The following is a 17,905-nucleotide window of genomic DNA, read 5'->3' as shown; positions in this document are numbered from 1 at the left end:
TTCAAAGTTGTTTCTGGCTTTAGGAGAAGTAATGAGATAGCATGTGCTTCATCGCAGCAAGACTACTAAATATTTTCAATTCAGGTAAGTAAAAAAAAAAAGACTGACTAGACTAAAGCTTCCAAGAAGAGAGTCCTAATGTTTGGGAGGTTTTGTTCCTGCTCCAGTGGTGCTTCCTAAGTGCAGAATTTAATTTTGCACAGAGTAAAGCAGATATTCTTATATGAAAAAAGCTCTGTATTCAAGGTATACCATTTTCTTGGGTGTGCAAACTAACCCCAGTTACTCTACTGCTACAGTTGCTTTTCTCTTAGAATGAGCTCCCCCCCCCACCCCCGCCACTGCACTACCTAATTTTGGCTGTGGGGAAGGTGAGTTCTAGCCCAGGGGCTGACTCCTGCTCCCCTGTATGGAGTGAGAAAGCTTTGGGTCATCTCAGGTATCCTCCAGAGTGCAATCCATTTATCAACTCAAGGCCATAACCAACCAACTACCCCACCACGAAGCAAACACTTAAAACTATGTTAGTTCCTAGCTACAGTACTTAGTCCTGTTTGGGGAAATATATCAAAAACTTAAGGACACACTTGTGGAACGGGTGGTAATGACAGCCCTAAACATCTTAATGAGGACTGAGTAGGGGCATCCTGACTCCCTGTTGAGGGGGAAAACATTAAATGGCACTCTTTGAAAGACCCCATGGTTGGCTGGCACACTGAACTGGAGCACACCATAATGCAACATGTCACAGGTTTTAGCTGGTATATTTAATTTCATTTACTGAATTTCTGTACCACACCACAACCAAAGCATTCTGGGCAGTTTACAAAAATGGAAGTCCATGACATGCAATATTAGTATCATAAAGGTATCATATAAAATAGAACAATTTTCAACAACCAAAATCCAAGGACCCATTAAAAACCATACACTGTCAATGTCTGGGAAAGGATCAGTCTAGCATGTAGAGGAAAAGATGACAATGTTAGGACCAGATTACAGAGCACTCTTACTCTGGAGTGTTTTGTAAATTAGAAGCCACCACTTTTTTGTGTGTTTTTTGGCCTATTGACTGGTGAAAGGCTTGAAAATGCATGAGTAGGTAAAGAACAGGAACTTTTATCCTTTCTCCAGCTCCATTACCAAAGTGGAGAAACAGAATGGACCTGCCCCTTTTACTCTAATTGCAGTGACCTCACTTATGAATCATTAACGGAAAATATAGTTGGCTCATTTTTCTTCATGGCTAGTCTGGCCTTTGCATGGAAGCCATGAGGTTGAAGCTTCCACAGTCCTACAGAATGAAGTCTATAAGTTTTAGAGTTTGTATTATGCACTGCAATTCTTATGTAATTGCAAACATTCATTGTTCTTCACAGATCTAAGACTTCTGAATTTTAATTTGTTTGAACAATGAATGACTTATAATTGTATGGATTTTTCTGTGAATTTCAGTGTTGGTGCAGCAATCCAAACACACCGGGACTCCTGAATAAGTCAGTTTTGGATTAAGCTTAAGATATTTTTATTTTCTGTACATGAACATGAGTGCTAAATGCAGAATAGTAGTTAATGATATGCTCCCTCAAAAATTAATTCTAAATTCCAATCGACAGGTTTCATGGCCTTAGAGGTATTACCTAGCCTTAGTTCCAATATCTATAGAGTACACTTGAACTGGAGTGGTTTTTATTATGTAAGAATCTAACTTCTTCATTTCCAGGCAATGTTATAAAGGAGAGTGACTTGAGAAGTAAACAAGTGCCATTTTCCCAAAAAATCAAAATATCTTATCCTTACAGAAAATTGAAATGATTTATTATCGGTGATATGTTTTATGGAGGGGGCGGCAGCATGGAATTTGTGTTCAAGATGCTTACAAGTCCTTCCAAATAAGCAAAAATTATTTTTGAAAAAAGCAGATTTTGCTCCAGCAGAATCCCCAGATGAGCTGTTTATTGACAGTTATTGTGTAACCACACCGCCTCATTTCAAGAATTCTATTGGGGTGTGTATATTTTGCAACCTGTTGTTTCATTCCAAACATGTTCCATTTTTTTCTCCTACCACTTGTCTTTTTTCTTATTAGAAAAATCAGTTAAATTAGTAATAGCTGGTACAGTGTCTTTTGGCCAATAAGTGATAGCCCCTCTGCTAGGAAGCATCTCTGAGCATTTTAACATTTTAGCAGGTCACAAGATTGGTCCCTGTGCTATGATATGACCTGCTTTTCACAAGGGGCTAATGAGGGGGTAAGTCCATGTTTGATCTCCAACACTTGGAGTGGTGGTTCAGCTGTGGCCCTGGGAGATCAGTGGTCTAGCCCCCACTCAGCATGAAATTCATTGGCTGACTGTGGGCTAGTCACTCATTCTCAGTGCAACCTACCTCGCATGAGTGTTGCAGTTGTGAGGATAAACTGGAAATGGCAGGATATAAATGCAATATAATGCCTCTTCGGACCTTGTACAGCAGCTCCCAGGTCCTCTCCAGACCATATCCATCTATCTATTCCTGTAGCTAGAAAAGAAATCTGTGTGGGAGAACTAATCCTTTCACTAACATCTTTTTTATATGGGACTTCCACTCTTTCCTTTCCCCTCAAATGAGGCCTCACCTGCACACAGAAGTGTACAGATAAGCATAATTTTGTCACCACATCGGTGCTGTCTGTGGGAAATGGGCCTGAGTGCTACTACCCCTTCAATTCTCTCTGCTCAAGACATCCTGAGTACAGCTAGGCCTTAGGCTGTGGGGAAACCATGCCGTCACACACAGAAGAACAGACGGAAGGAAAGCTCAGCCCTTAAAAAAAAAAAAAAAGTTACTACACTTCCCAGCATGCCGCGCGCACGAGGTCAAAAGGTCTACTTAAAACTACATTTCCCGTCGTGCCGTGGGGTGGCAAAACTCAAGCCCGTAAGGCTGCTGCCGGCGATGGACACCCTGGGAGTCGTAGTCTTCCTACAGGGGCCTGGTGGAAGGTTCGTGGGGGTGGTTCCGCGGTGAGGATGTGGCGGGCGTGACGCGATTTTGTCCGCGTTGGAGCCGGGCGGCCGTGACGTGGCAGAGAGCGAGTGAGCGAGCGAGAGCGAAGAAAAGAGCGAGCGCAAAGCAGGCTCCCCAGACACAGAAGCGCTTCAGCCAGCGGACGCCAGCGAAGCCTCTCCTCGCCTGCTCGTTCCTGGAGACGTCCCTGCGGGAGCGCGATCCGACAGAGGAGAAAAGCGAGCGGGGAGAAGAAAGGGAGGAGGAGGAGGGACCGGGCCCAAGTCGCTGCCTCTGCTTTCTCCGCCGCCGCCTTCGCGCTCGGGCCGCTCGCTCCTTGCGCCGCTGTTGCCTCCGCCCAGCCCCGAGCCGCCATGGGCCTCACCATCTCCTCGCTCTTCTCGCGCCTCTTCGGCAAGAAGCAGATGCGCATCCTCATGGGTGAGACGCGTTCACTTACAGACAGGCAAACGCGCACGCACACACGGGCACTGGCGCGCTCCCTCCCCGCCCAGGCGAACTAGCGGCAGGCAGGTAGTAGGCCGGTCGGCCGGCCGGCCGACCGACCTGCCTGCCTGCCTGCCAGCCAGCCTGGCTGCGGCGACCGCACCCCGGGCATAGCGGCTGCTTTCTTTCGCACGCGGTGGGGAGGCGGCTGCTCACCGTCGCGCCCTCCCCCCTTAAAAAGGGGGCACTTAAGGAGCGGGCTTAGAGCCCCTTCCTTCAGGGGCAGGAAGGGACGGGCAGAGCCTAGCAGCCTAGGCGAGGAAAGCAGGGTTGCTCGGCTAGGCCTCTAACAGCCGGAAGCGGGAGAGAGGTTGAATGCTCTAGTCTAGTGCCCGTCATCTGCTCGGGATATTCTCGAGGAATCCACCTTGGGAGAAGTTCGAGAATAGGGTCTATCTATCTTTCAGACCTACTGCCCTTTCAGGATGTGGGTTCATTTTCTGCACGTTGGGCTTCCTGTGTTCAAAACAAGCTCGGTGCCTCAAGTCTGATCAGCCGCATGCACAAAGCCCTCTCAGTTGTTGATGTGTGTGCGTGCATGCTAGATTTTAATCTATTTTAATTAAGAACACAGTTACAGTAATGATTACATGAAAAATCAAATGCTAGAGAGGCTTGAAGATTGTCACTTAGTGTTCTGTAGAGGATTGTCGCTAGCGTTCTATAATTGAATGAAACGAGACACTTCTCTCTCTCTCATGTGTCATTTCTTACACCCCATTTGTGGTGTGCAAATAACCACACTGCTTCATACTGTTAATATTTAAAAGACAATATAGCTGAGCCTTTAGCATTGACAATTTTTAATATATGCAGGGAGACTTTAAACTGAGAAGCAAAAGCTGTCCTGATTTTATACCTGCTGAGTTCAACACTAAACATATCAATACCAGAGATCACAGAAGAATGTAGGTAACTCTTGGCTGTGTGCTGCAGATAGGCTACTGTATTAGCTTAGGCGTTTGCCCTAATTATAAGGTGAGCTTCCTGAAATAAGACTTTCTAATTACCTTCCCCTCACAGTGATTTTGAGTGATCTCTCTCTTGGTCAGTCAAGTTAATAATGTGTGTGTGTTTGGAATTGTTCAGTTGCCCTGTGAAGACATGGTTCTGATTCTGAAATGAAAAATGCTGTACACTTTGGCCTGTTCACACAATCACAGAATGGCTAACAAGCTACTGTGACCTGTTGGCCGCCGTGCGCATGCCCACTGATTTGTGTAAATGCTTGTGGGTGTGACTTCTCATGATATCCAAACTGGCAGTGCTGAGTTCACACGTTTTTTAGGATTGTGGGGTGGCTTGTTAGCACCCTAACAAATCACCCTCATCTGGTTCTAATGATACAAGAAGCCTATGGCTTGAACCTGCAGTCTGGGGCCTGTGGACACTGTAATACACCATGGCTAATAAACAGAGTGTTTAAGCTAACCAGATCTTTGTTTTGACATTTATCTTCATATGCATTGATACATGTTAAAATGTCACCTTATCCTCATCCTTTTAGCTTTTGGTCTACGTTTTTAAGTAGAACTCTGAATTTCCTGAAAGTGTTCCTTTAAACAATACATAAGTGAGCATTTCCTGATGAATCCATTCCTCACTGTTGCATTCTGTTGAGTTATGCTGGTGAGAGAACTGATTCCTGAGCATATGAAGCTGTAGTGTAAGGGAAGCTCTCAAAATCAGATGCAAGGAGTGAAAAGGAAGAGCTGCTTTCTACAAGAGAACAACTGATGCTTAACTTCTTTATAGCACTTACTAATGTCCTTTTGTTGTTAGAGTTCATGCAGTATATATTTATAAAGGAAATAGTGATGTTTGGACTAACTCCCAATTTTCTAGGAAAATGAATTTGACCTCCCCCCCAAAAAAATTTGTCCAAGCCATGTAAGCATCTTCCATCATGATTTAATACATTTTTAGTTTCACTTGGACAGTTCTCAATTCTCTCTTCTCTCTTTTTTCACAGCTAGTTAGATGTTCTCATCAGTTCTCAGTGCATTATCACATCTTAAAACTATTTTTAAGTGAGAATACGTTAAATAAGTCATTTCATTTTTGCCGAGCCTTCAGTAAACCCACTTGCCAGCAAACCAAGAGCACAAGAACCTTTGGTGTAGATCAGTAAGAATGTTCGGAGAAGGATGTTGTATTCTAGCAGCTAAATTAGGCTGCCAGGAAAACTAGAGCGGATTTTTGGGAGAGTCTGTGTTCTGTAGTCCTGGATGGTATTGAAAGATTTCTTCTCTTTCCTTCTTTTCTCGGAAATGCTAGAGACCAGAGCTGAAAGGGCATTTGCTTCACCATTTTCAATGTCTTTCCTGTCCCGCTTGGTATGTTTCTCTCCTCCATGTACAAAGCTGCTTTTCCCACACAATCCCTTTTGCTTTCCACCCTCAGCACTGTCTTTCTTCTGGAACTTAGCAGTAGCAGCTAGATCCAGCCTCCACCTATCACCCTAAGAATATATTCCTTCCAAATCTCTCTCAGTAAGCAAGCCCACATGCAATGCAAGTAGATTTTGTTTTAAGAAAAGGAAGGCTTGTTTTGTAAATTAAGAGACTGGGTGGGAGAGGACAGAGAGTAATTTTAAAACTCTTTATTTCTCTCAGCCTTTCTCTTTTCTCCAGCTCTCCCCTCAGATGCCTTCTTCCTCTCCCACACTTTCTTTCCACCCAAGAAAGACAGAGGAGACCAGTTGCCTTCTCTGTCCTCTAGAGGTTGATCAAAATAAGAAACACTAGAACACCAACAAAAGTTTGAATTACCTCCTGCAGACAATAAAGAAAAATAAGGAACGGTTTTATTTAGGGGTGAGGGCTCTCTTAGCCTGTTTAAACCTCATTTTTTAAAAAAAGATGTTTGCTGTGCTGAGGCTTGTCAGGAAAGTGGGAGCAATGTTTAATTTTGAAAAATATTCCAAAAATGGGATTATTGCATTTATATCCCACCTTTTTTCCTTTTGCAAGGAACCCAAGGCAGCTTATATAGTCTTTCTTCACTGCATGTTATCCTTACAAGAGGTTTATTAACTAACGGGCGATCCTGTGAGTTGGGCTAGGCCAAGAGTGAGTGACTGGGCCGGACTCATCCAGTGAGCGCCATGGCTGAGTGGGAACTAGATCCTGGATCTCCTAGGTCTACAGTCAAATACTGCAACCTCCATACTTGTTCATTCCTTGCTACTACAGCACAGCTTTTAGGGCAGAAGTTGTCTGTCGCTATTTTATATTTAATACTGATTTTCACAGTAGTTGATATCTGATAATAAAGCGGTTGTCTGGCTTTTCTGTTAGGGTAACATGCATGTATGCACACTATTGGTGCTCAGAGCAGTTTAATATATAGAACTTTGGAACCCACTTAGACAGTTTAAGTTGTTGCCTTTGGACTAGGAAACAATGGATTGACAGATCACATAAATATTAGATGTATGTCTGAATGTACTTGAAGTTTTATCTCGTTAACATGTTCTTTTGTAAATATTACTTGAATAAGCTAACAAAGCAATTATACATTTTGCTTTCTTTGCATGAAATAGGCCATTAAACCATTGAACTGCTCTGGTTTCCTTTTTCTGGCCTCATCCAGTATATCTGAAAGAACAGGAAGATAAAACAGATGTGTAAGAAGCTGCAGTATTTAGGTTTTTTCATATTTCTACATACTTGTGTTCATATGTATGTAAGCCAGTACACTTACTTACTTTTAGAGTCTAACATAATACACAACTCAATAAACTATCTAAATTCTTTAGATGACATCAAAAGAAAACAGTTGATCTTTCAAAGACCAGGGTACAACATAAGAAAGCTTGATGGAAGATGTCTGATGAACTGTAGCAAGTTCTAAAGACATACAACTTTTCTACAAGTAAGCACAGCACCCAGTATATCAAAGGGACTCCACTGCACATATCAAAGTACTTTTTCTGTTTGTCCCTGCTTGGAGTTGACACTCCCTGACTGATCAGAGGAGGACAAGAAAGAAGTCTTCTGTTCCAGGGAACACCTTGACATGCAAGGCCATAATGTGTGTAGGTGTTGTACTCAGGTGGGGGAAGGATTCTGTCCAGCATGTAAGTCTCTGGATAGAAAAATTAATACCCTGAGGGCTTGGGGTTGGATGCTGAGAATGAAAGTGAATTTTCCAATAGGTACTTCTCCTTTCAGAGCTATGCATCTGATCATGCAATGTGCCTATGCCCAGTTTGGGATAATGCCACCATTCTCAATTCCATACTTTTCAGGAGTGCTACTCTGTTTTTTGGTGACTTCCATTTTGGTGACATAACCATTGGTACTCACTGCCCAAGTTTGCTATTGAGGGGGGTACCATGGACTTTTCAGGTTTTCTTTCCCCTTACATAAGAAACTTTTATTAGCTCTAACTGCTGTATGTTGAACTTTGACCAACCTTTATTCTGATTGCCAACACACAATGAATTCTTTGGCCTTTCATTGAAGAAGCTATTAGGAAATGTTTGTTCTACCCAGAAATAACGCAGAAGATGCTACCCTGTAATTTTTAAAAACAAAAATAGTAAACTAGAGGCAGGCAGGCTGGCTGGCTATTGAATATGGAAAGCCAAACTGACCAGAGGCAGGCAATTGTCATGCCCTCCATACCCAGAGCATTTTTCACAAGATGACTTATTTTGGGGAAACAGGTCCTGCAGAGAACCCATGGCTTGGTGCAGGATTTTTCTTTCCCATGATGGATTCTTGCATCATCCAAATTTGGGAGACTGATTTTTGTTGTGAGTTGCAGCATTCAGCTACAGAGCTGCTTGAAAACAGCCAAAACAAGTCAGTGCTGCTTGCTTTCTGTGATCTTGCCAGGTGCTGCCCTTCCACTAATGCTGAAACAGGACCTTGAAAAGACTATAAATTGTTTCTAAGGTTTTTTAATGATGCCTGAAAATGTGTGATTGGAGTTGTAATATTTTAAAGTTTATTCATTTATTTATTTTGGTCTTTCACACTTGTGCATTTATGGCTTTCTGGTTGATGAGACAAATTGTGTACTTTTGCAAAGGGCCAAGGGAGAAAATAACAGTAAAGCGGGCGTGTGGGTCTGGTGGTTTAAGTTAGAAACCCTGGAAATGGAGGGAGCCAAAGGAGTGAGTACATCAAAAGAAGCTGATGTGCTGCTCTTGGTTTTAAGTGTTGAACTGAACTTCCCAGTGTCTTCCAGCTTTTCAGTATTTCTCCAAGACTACAGCTACTCCCAAAAGGGGAGATATATCAAGTCCAACACATCCCTGCTGTGGTTCCTTGACAGTTTTTAAAAATTGTGAAATGTTTGCAAATCTATGACTGGGAAGTAGTTGGAAGGGAGAGCTGAACCTCTTCATTAGATGCTCTGTTACTGCAAGTGTTCAGATTTTCCCTGGGGTCACTTCCCAGCCCTTATGTTAAAGCGTACTTCCATTCCATTTCCTTCCCAGCCATTATGTTCATGTATACAAGCAAGCCCCAGGTTACAAACATCTGAGTTACGAATATCTGTACTCACAAATGAATGCCATAAAGCCTGTTGATTTAAAAAAATCAAATTAAAGACAAACAGTTTGTAGTACAAATGCAGGAACTTTTAGAGTTTTGCAGCCTGCTGCAGACAATGATCATCAACATAGGGAGATAGGAGGCAAAAGGAAAGAGAAGGAAGCCTCTAAAACATGCCTTCTTGCCCTGCCCATCCACCCGCATTTCCTTGGTGCAAAGAAAGGCACTGGCAAGGGAAAGTGGAGTGTAAGAGCTTAAAATGTAATAAATGAAGAAGAGGAACCTTGGATCAGACCGAGCTTTGAGTGGGGGTGGGAGCAATCTAGGACACGTATGGTCAACAGTATTAAGGTTTGCTGGTGATATTCATGGGTTTTCTGCCTTCGCAGGGTTCATGAACCCCTAACTCCTGCGGATGTGGAGGGCCAACTATATGGAAGTGTTTTCTAAGTGTTATATATGCATAGAAAAGTTATTTATACATACATACATACATACATATATATGTATAGTAAGACAAATATTTGGCTTATGTTAAATATGCCCCATAGATACACGATCTGGCGTTATGCAAATTCAGCATAAAGATTAGCCTGGGGACTGCCTGTATTTTTTTGTGGGGGTGGTTCTGGAACTATCAGGGAACCACAGTAACTGCAGCAGTAAGTGCTCTGAAATGGAGCCACAAAGACTAGTTGGGAGAGCTAATATCTCTCTTTTCTGGAGTAGCTGGAGAGTTGGGGAAGTGTTGAATTGACAATTCCCAGTATCTTCCACCTTTTCAACATTTAAAACAGAGGATTATATTGCTAAGGGGAGATACAGTTTGGGTACACCCTCTTTTGCTGCTTTTCCTCCCCCTTACAAGTGCTTTTCAGTTGATGAATTGGCAGTTGAACCTTGGCAACTGTGCACAAATCAGCCTAGATACAGTCTCGCATTGTCGGTTATTTACTCCCTTCCCTGCTCCCTCTGACAACTGAAACTGATAAGGAAATTGTCCAGGCAAGACTATACATATTGAACAGCCCTAAGAGTGGTCTTGTTGAGGCTGTTAGCAACAGCAACAACAATTGTGAACACATTTTCAGAGGCCAAAATAGCAACCCCAGCTGTGCTTTTTTGAGATTCTGAAAAAAATCAACTGACAATAAACAAAAGGGGAATATTTAGGGTGAGGAAGGGGAGGCAAGATGGCTTCTGCCATGAAGGGTAACAGGACCCAGGTAGAGGATTGAGTGGAAAGGAGTGACGAGGAGAAGTACAATGGCAGAAAACAAGCAGTTTTCTGTTGGGTGGAACGTCGGTTGTTCAGTGAAGAACCAACACATCCTGACTTATTCACAGGGTTGCTTAATGTGATGTGCAAACATGACCACTGAAAACCTATTCTAAAGGGCCAGTTAATTTTTACTTTGCACTCATGACTTGCATGAATGACATGTAGGCCATAAACTAAGGAGGAAATTACAGAATGTGATGGAAGGGAGGAATGTGTGATAGATCGTGTGATAGGTCTGGTTTGGTTTATGTCATTTGGGATGTCAGAATCTGATCTGGGATACAGAGGATTAGTATTTGGTTAGAATAGTATTTGTAACCTACAGTCACTGGTCATGATGGTTTCAGATGTTGGGAATTGTAGTCCAGGACACCTGGAGCACACCAGTTTGGGAAAGGCCAGGTATAAAAATTCTGCCTTTAAAGAACACTTTAGAGTAAAGGTTGTTTTATTGAACAGTCCTTGTCAGAAAGATTTTATTTAGAAGAAACTTTGACTTTATTAAATTAATAATACATTTCATTTTTCTAGTTGGGTTGGATGCTGCTGGAAAAACCACCATTCTGTATAAGCTGAAGTTAGGAGAGATTGTCACTACAATTCCCACAATTGGTAAGAAATAGGAATACATCTCTTGTTAATATTATGAGAAAAACCATTTTCATTACCTAGTTTGCCACTGTCTAGAATACTTGCTAAATTAAAAAAAACCCTGCCAGAATTGTACTGCAGTTGTGCCTGATTCTGTCTAATCTTGAAAGCTAAGCAGGGACAGGCTTGGTTGAAAACTGGGTGAGAGACCTGAGTCCTGCACTGAGCAGGCAGTTGGATCCAGTGGCTTGCTAGGCCCCTTCCAACTGAATGATTTTGATTCTTTATCTTTATGCAAATAATTGCTTATTGATTCTTTATTTTCAATTTTTTATTTTCTAAGAGGATTTTGTAAATACCTGGGCCTTTGGTGACTAAGGCTGCATTCTTATAATACATAGTTTCCTGGGAGTACTTTTCATTGAATGCAGAGGAAGTTACTTCTGAGTAGCATGCTTAGGATTGCACTGTAAATGAACAAATTAATTGCAGCTCTTCATGATTTTTTATTTATTAGTTTTACAGCTGAAAGTTTAGATATGCTTCCACCTAGCATCCATCCACTGATTAAAGTCATAATTGCCTGGCTTGAGCAATGCCACACCATTGGGCTGTTAGTGGTCCTGATTGTCATAACCACTCGTTATTTTTCTTTAGGTTTTAATGTGGAAACAGTAGAGTATAAGAACATCTGTTTCACTGTTTGGGATGTTGGTGGTCAAGATAAAATTAGACCACTCTGGAGGCATTATTTTCAGAACACACAGGTAAGTTTTCTGTTTCAACTTATCATTGATAATTGCTGTGACGTTCTAGTGCCTTTTCTGATATAAATACCTCAGTAACATACTCAGCCACTGCTTGCCAGTACTGCTTTGTAATACTGGCCACTTCAATCAGGAATGTGACAAATTAAGTCCACCCTGGAATTAACTAGAACCTGAACCGTGCTTTCCTTTTGCAAATGTCAGGCTCTTCTACAGTGTGTAACTTGTTTCTTGTGCTGTGGTGAATGCAGATCATAGCTGCTACTTGTGTATGAGTGCGTTAAAAGCCTTCATGTGTTGGCAAGAGAAGAAATACCCAGTATGTCACAACCAGAGGGAGGGGATGCAAAGCAAAGCATCCTTCAAACTGAGAGGAAAGAACATATAGGGGAAGCTGTTCCATAAGGTACACAGGATCCAAGCTGTTTAGAGATTGGAAAATGAAACAGAAAATACCATCCTGAATTGAATGTAGAAGGAACACAACACAGATGTGCCAAAGTTAATGCTCTTTGCACTTTTTGATGCTTTTTAATAATGGGGCTGCAGAGTTCTGCATTAGTTGTAATTTCCAAGGTGTCTTCAGAAGGCCCTGTGCCACAGGCAGCATGTCAGAGAAATGTGATGTAGATGTCACCAAACCATGAGAGTTATTTGCAGTGTCCCGGTCGGAGAAGAGTTTCAATTTACTCATTGCCCAAAGCTGGTAAAATGCTTTTCTGGCCACCTATAAGTCTAGTCACAGAAGCTCAGCCAGGTTCCTAGCAATATTTTTCAGGGAGCGTGTGAACCCCTTCAAAGAATGTAAAACACTTTTCCTCAAATTCATGGCTTTGCCAGCCATCGTTTCTGCCTTGTGTAAATTCATGTTGTTTGCCTTTGTTTCACTCAGAGTTGTGTTTGGCATTGGCCCAGACCATCCCTTGCTGCTCTGATTGGATCATCCTAGTAGATACAAGGACCACATTCCTTAGGTTAATGCTGAGCAAGAAGCACTTCCCCGTGCACACCAGTGAAAGGTGAACTCAACCTCAGTTCAGCAGGCCAGATCCTGCCTGTCTGAAATTCCAATTTGGCTTGTCAGGGTTCCCCAGATGGCCACACGCTCTGCCCTTGGACCCACCCTTTTCCTCAGACCATCAATGCTTTCCTGGCTTTTGTGCAGGTTTCCCCCACTGTAAAAATTGAAATGCCTCTTCCATTTGGTACAGTGCAGCCTAGAAAGATTTGCTTTCCAGGGCAGTGGTCGTCTTGAAGCAGATACTAAAGTTTACTGACTCCAGAAGGATACCTTGAACATGTTCACACAGGGACTGTTCTGTGTAGTTCTGCTTTAGCTTGTCTTGGCAACCATGGGATTTTTTTCCAGTTCAGTACCTTAAAGTATGTGCCAGTTTCCCCTTCACTTTGTTTCCCAGCAGATGGCAAATACTGTTGTCCTACGGGGCATTTTCTTATTAGAATTCTTTTCTTTCTTTTTCCTTGCTTGTTGCTGGGTAAATTGCTAAATTAATGTATTGTAGTTTATTTTTTGACTGTTGAGATTCTGATTTGACGAACTAATAGGGTACATTTGAGTTCATAGGCCATGCAAATTATGATTTGAATTTAGGGGCCATATATATTATGTACTTGCCACAGGCAGATCTTTAAGCAGTTAGGATGCAGATCTATGTGGCTTATTACTCCAAGTCAGCAGTGATGAAGAATCAGCAAAAACAGACTTGTGTGTCCTATCAGTTTCCAAATGTTAGGACAGAGGATGGAGTGGGGGAAGATTTGGGGACTGTCCTCTCTTTGACTTGTGGCATTACTGAACTAACAGCTGTCTCAGGGCACAATTATTCCTATGTGCCCTCTGACCAGGGATCAGAAGAACTGTTCCCTGCAATTTAATGAAAAACTGGTCAAGAAAGCCCATTGGAGCATGAGTGGTGGAATCTATGGACTAAGTCTGAAGAAACACAACTTGGAGCTCATCTGAAAGCCTGTGCTGTACTAAGGAAAAAAAAATCTTTATTGATCTTTAATCAAAACTATGGCAACTTCATGTTGAGTTGAAACTGAAGAAAATATTGTTTTCCACTGAAAGCTGTAATATTACTTTTGCTATAAAATAAACACTGCCTTGCTGATCTTCCTGGCCCTCCTGAGGTGTTGGCCTGTTGTAATAGGAATAGCTTTCAGTCACTGAAAGTGGGCATGATAAAGGCTTGATATTTCTTGCTTTTTTCTTATTGTTCTCACTCAAAACTTTGCCTTCAAGATGTGTTTTTATGTACCTTGGCCATGGTATTTCAGATTTTGTTTGTTTAAATGGTACTGTAGATTTATTTCTCATCAATTTTTTCTAATATTTTCTTTTCAGGGACTAATTTTTGTGGTAGATAGCAATGATAGAGAGAGAATTCAGGAAGCAGCTGAAGAACTGCAGAAAATGGTAATTGTCTCCTATGTTTTAACCTGAATTTGAATGACTTCTGGGTCTGTGACAGTTGAGTTCTCTGAACCAGTATAACAGAGACAAATATTAGGAGGTGTGGTTATGAGACTATCAGATACCGTAGGGAAACTTAGAATTGGTTCTTCAGGTTCACTGATACCTGTTTTGTGTCCAGATTTGTGGGGTGGTACTTCTTGGAACTTTTCTATTCAGTTTCAGTAAAATACACCTTGCACCTGTCACTTTAATTTAGTGTGCTATTTCTTATTTGAACTATAGGCTGATGGTAATCGAGTTAATTAGCTTCCAAAAGCTATTTGAATAAATGGGGGGTACTATAGTAAGCCCATCAATCTAATTCACTTGTAGTTTTGGTTGTGGCAACTGTAATCAGAGAAGCTAATTATTATGTTTCTTCATCTAGCTCCAAGAAGATGAGTTGAGAGATGCAGTACTGCTTCTCTTTGCAAACAAACAAGACTTGCCAAATGCCATGGCAATCAGTGAAATGACAGATAAACTAGGCCTTCAGTCCCTGCGTAACAGAACTGTAAGTATTACAGTTTCCCATGTTCACTTGGGTCCCAAAATTACAGGCATGCTTGCATCTTAGTGCATTGCTTAAATGTAGGTACTAGATTTGATCCATATGCAAAGCAAGTGCAGCAATTATTTCCTGAAAACTAAACTCCTCTAAAAGTTGGAGGGTCTTTTGTAATGGCATTGGCTGCATGAGAAAGTTGGCAGGAAGTGTCCCCCATGCAAGCAGAAATGCCTGTCCACTCACACAGGGCATTACTGGATCCAAACTTCCATTTCTGCATTTCTGTATACTAAGTAACAATTGAATGAATGTTGCTGAGATTATCTCTGGTAGTACTGCTCCCTTTTTGCCCCAAGCAACTGGGGAAGAAAAGTTGTTCTGTTTCTGGTCTGAAAAGTGTTTATTCAACATACTAACAGCAGGAGAGGCAAGGTCTCATTATACAATACCTTGTGGGCTTTCCAGTCCTCTCCCCATCCTCTGAAAGATGTCAGCTGAACTGGCTCAGTGGCCAGTTTTTCTCATTTCTCCATTTTGAAAAGAGGTCCAAACACTTCCATCCTCCTCTTGCCTGCCTGTTTCTTGTTGGCAGGGCATAGGATAGGAAGAAGGCTCAGAACTCGGAGCCCTCTGTCTTCCAGGAGAATGGCAAAAAGGATTGTGCCCTAAGAGAAAACAAGTTCAGCTTGACAGTTTCTTCATTCTGTCCTCTGTATCTTAACTGGATGGTGTGATTGCTTGTTTTCTTTCAACTTTTTCAGACTATGTTGCCTATGCTCATTATAGTGAATGTTCTGTTTTTTTAATGAAATGCGCTGTGTTAAATGTTTCCCTTCCTCCTTCCCTTCTTCTCAACAGTGGTATGTTCAAGCTACCTGCGCTACACAAGGAACTGGCCTGTATGAGGGACTTGACTGGCTGTCAAATGAGTTATCAAAGCGCTAACTGAAACTGGATGACTTTCACACCAGGGACATGTTTGATATAAGTGGTCTAGGCTTGTTACATCAAAATTAGTTTGCATCTTGGTTATTATACAGTATCTGGAACTGGTTTGGGCAGGATATTACAGCATTTTGACTTATTTTGTTGCCAATTATTGTTCACCAAGCTATATGTTGCCAAGGTAACAGTATGCTTGGGTTAAAAACTCCTTAATTTGGAAAAAGTGTATCTTCTGATTTTTACTTCTATTGTTAGCCTAAATGCCTGAATATAGTTGTGACTTTTGAAATCTGTTTGAATGCTTCTTGAGCCCCAATTAAATTAAGTATGTTTTAAAAGATTCTCCCCGTCTTTTCTTTAAGTTACTGATTTCTTATTTCATTCCTTAAGACAGTCTGCTGACTTATATAGCATTCCATTTATATTTATTTCTCTCTCTCATTAAAACACTTCCTAATGTTGTTCGTCAGGAAAATGCTCTAAAACACTATTAAGATCTTCTGCACTGAGGAACATTTTATTAACCCCCTGCATTCTCTCAACCTACTCTTGCCTTTTTGTGAATTGAATATGATTGGTAGAATATTTCTGTGCTGGTTGCAACCTGATCTTTGAAGTTTTTAATATTCAGCAGATTGTCTTCCTTTATATTGTATTTTTTATTGCATGTTGCTTTTCGGTATCAGCCTGTTTTGCCCAGTGTATGATAGTTCTGCTAAAGTTTTACTGTTTATTGGTGAACATATCTTCATGAAGACAGACCTTGAAAATTCTTCAGACTCAATGAATTTCATCATAACCTATTCAGAATATTCCTAATGAAAATGATACAGATGTATAGCTTTGTGTATGCTCCTTGAATCTTGAGTTTGTGGAACTGATAACATGAATGTGTGATGGATTATTCTTTTTCAATAAACGGAGTTTTTCTGTACCTTGAACACAAAAGAAGTCTGAATAGCCTTTGAATTGTTTTCAATTTGGCAAAAAATTAAGATGGGCAGTTAAACTTGTGTACAGTGTAACTGGTTTAATCATCAAGACTAAAATCCTGTAAAAGTGTTTTGAAGCTGTAAATCTAAATCCTTTTAAGATGTCCAGATATGAGAGTACTAACAGTTTAAAATTGTAATAAAGTACAAACTGCCCAATAGTGTTTGCTTCATTCTTAATTAGAAGGGAACACATGTGTTTGCTTAATATTTTCCAGTGTTTCCTTTGCATGTACCTAGTGTTTGATGTGACCCAATTGAATAGCTGCTTAAAACTGAAAAGCCAGGATCTCTATTCAGGTAGCTTTCTAAACCCTGAATTTTCTTTTTCCTTTAATCTCAGTGATCTCACAGTCACCTTTAGAACTAGTGCATTATAAATGAAATGCTCCATTGGAGAGATCCACTTAAGGAATTTTCTCAATACATATCCTATCTGATGTGGCTTATAGAATCAAAGGATTTTAAATGCTTTCTAGGCTCCAGGTGTATGATCCTACATTAGCTTAAAGGTTCGTGCTTGTATTCATGGGAGAAATCAATGCAAAGTTTAGCATAGTCTTGTAAACTCTGCATAAGTAATACAGCCATACCATTTAATCAATGGATATCCAAGCAATACATGATAAAAACAGATGACTTGTTGCTTGCAAAAAAACATTGCCTTGCTGCTTTTCTTTAAGAAAGGCAATCTGTAAAGTGGTTGCATCTCTATGCCTCCCTTGCAAATGAAATGTATTAAGACTTAGCAGCAACTCAGAGTAAGGTCTAAGTACAGTCTCTGATCAACAGCATCATTGTACTAAGGGCAATGTTGTATTAAGATGCATGTAAAGTGCAAGTTGTAATGACATGGAATAGTTCTTACCTGCAAGCAAAGAGAGCCTTGCATTAAAAAGTATTGCATTAGCAGAAAAGCACTTCCTGATCTGCTGCAACTCCATATGTCTTGTCCAATTATTTTTAGCTTTGGAGGAGGCCTGGCCTGGCCTGGCCTGGCCTGATAGGGAAAGATGTAGGAAGATTCAGGAAAGCCCTGTTTTGTAAGTTCTTGTGTTTCTCTGGACCTAACCCAAAGTAGTCAGGAATTCTGTTTTAAACAGAAGAATTATTTGGTGTGTATTTTAGAAGACACATGTTAGAATAGAACAAAGGTGACTTTTAGGATATGTTATGGAACTGTTGGGTAGTGTCCTTGTCTTCGAAATAGTCATATATGGGGCACCAGAAAAAAATATTGAAAAGAAACCTCTATGATGCAGATTCAGTATAAAAGAGATTATGTGTTAAAATGTTGCACATAAACAGTGCTGAGAAGAAACATTACCTATTGGGA

The 17,905-nt window shown here is 41.0% G+C and overlaps 1 protein-coding gene across 1 annotated transcript; it reads left to right on the top strand.

The window, feature by feature from the left end:
• Window positions 1-3,023: 3,023 nt before the first annotated feature.
• Window positions 3,024-16,730, top strand: ARF4 (ADP ribosylation factor 4). The gene is made up of 6 exons (XM_044451246.1): window positions 3,024-3,429; window positions 10,819-10,899; window positions 11,536-11,645; window positions 14,014-14,085; window positions 14,513-14,638; window positions 15,491-16,730. The coding sequence occupies exons 1-6, from the start codon at window positions 3,363-3,365 to the stop codon at window positions 15,575-15,577; spliced, it is 543 nt and encodes a 180-aa protein (XP_044307181.1). The 5' UTR covers window positions 3,024-3,362; the 3' UTR covers window positions 15,578-16,730.
• Window positions 16,731-17,905: the final 1,175 nt, after the last annotated feature.

Source organism: Varanus komodoensis, unplaced genomic scaffold (assembly GCF_004798865.1).
Source record: "Varanus komodoensis strain SLA01 unplaced genomic scaffold, ASM479886v1 scaffold6_2, whole genome shotgun sequence".
Lineage (NCBI taxonomy): Eukaryota > Metazoa > Chordata > Lepidosauria > Squamata > Varanidae > Varanus > Varanus komodoensis.
The sequence above is the reverse complement of the archived record's forward strand: the minus strand, read 5'-3'. Positions and strand labels throughout refer to the sequence as shown.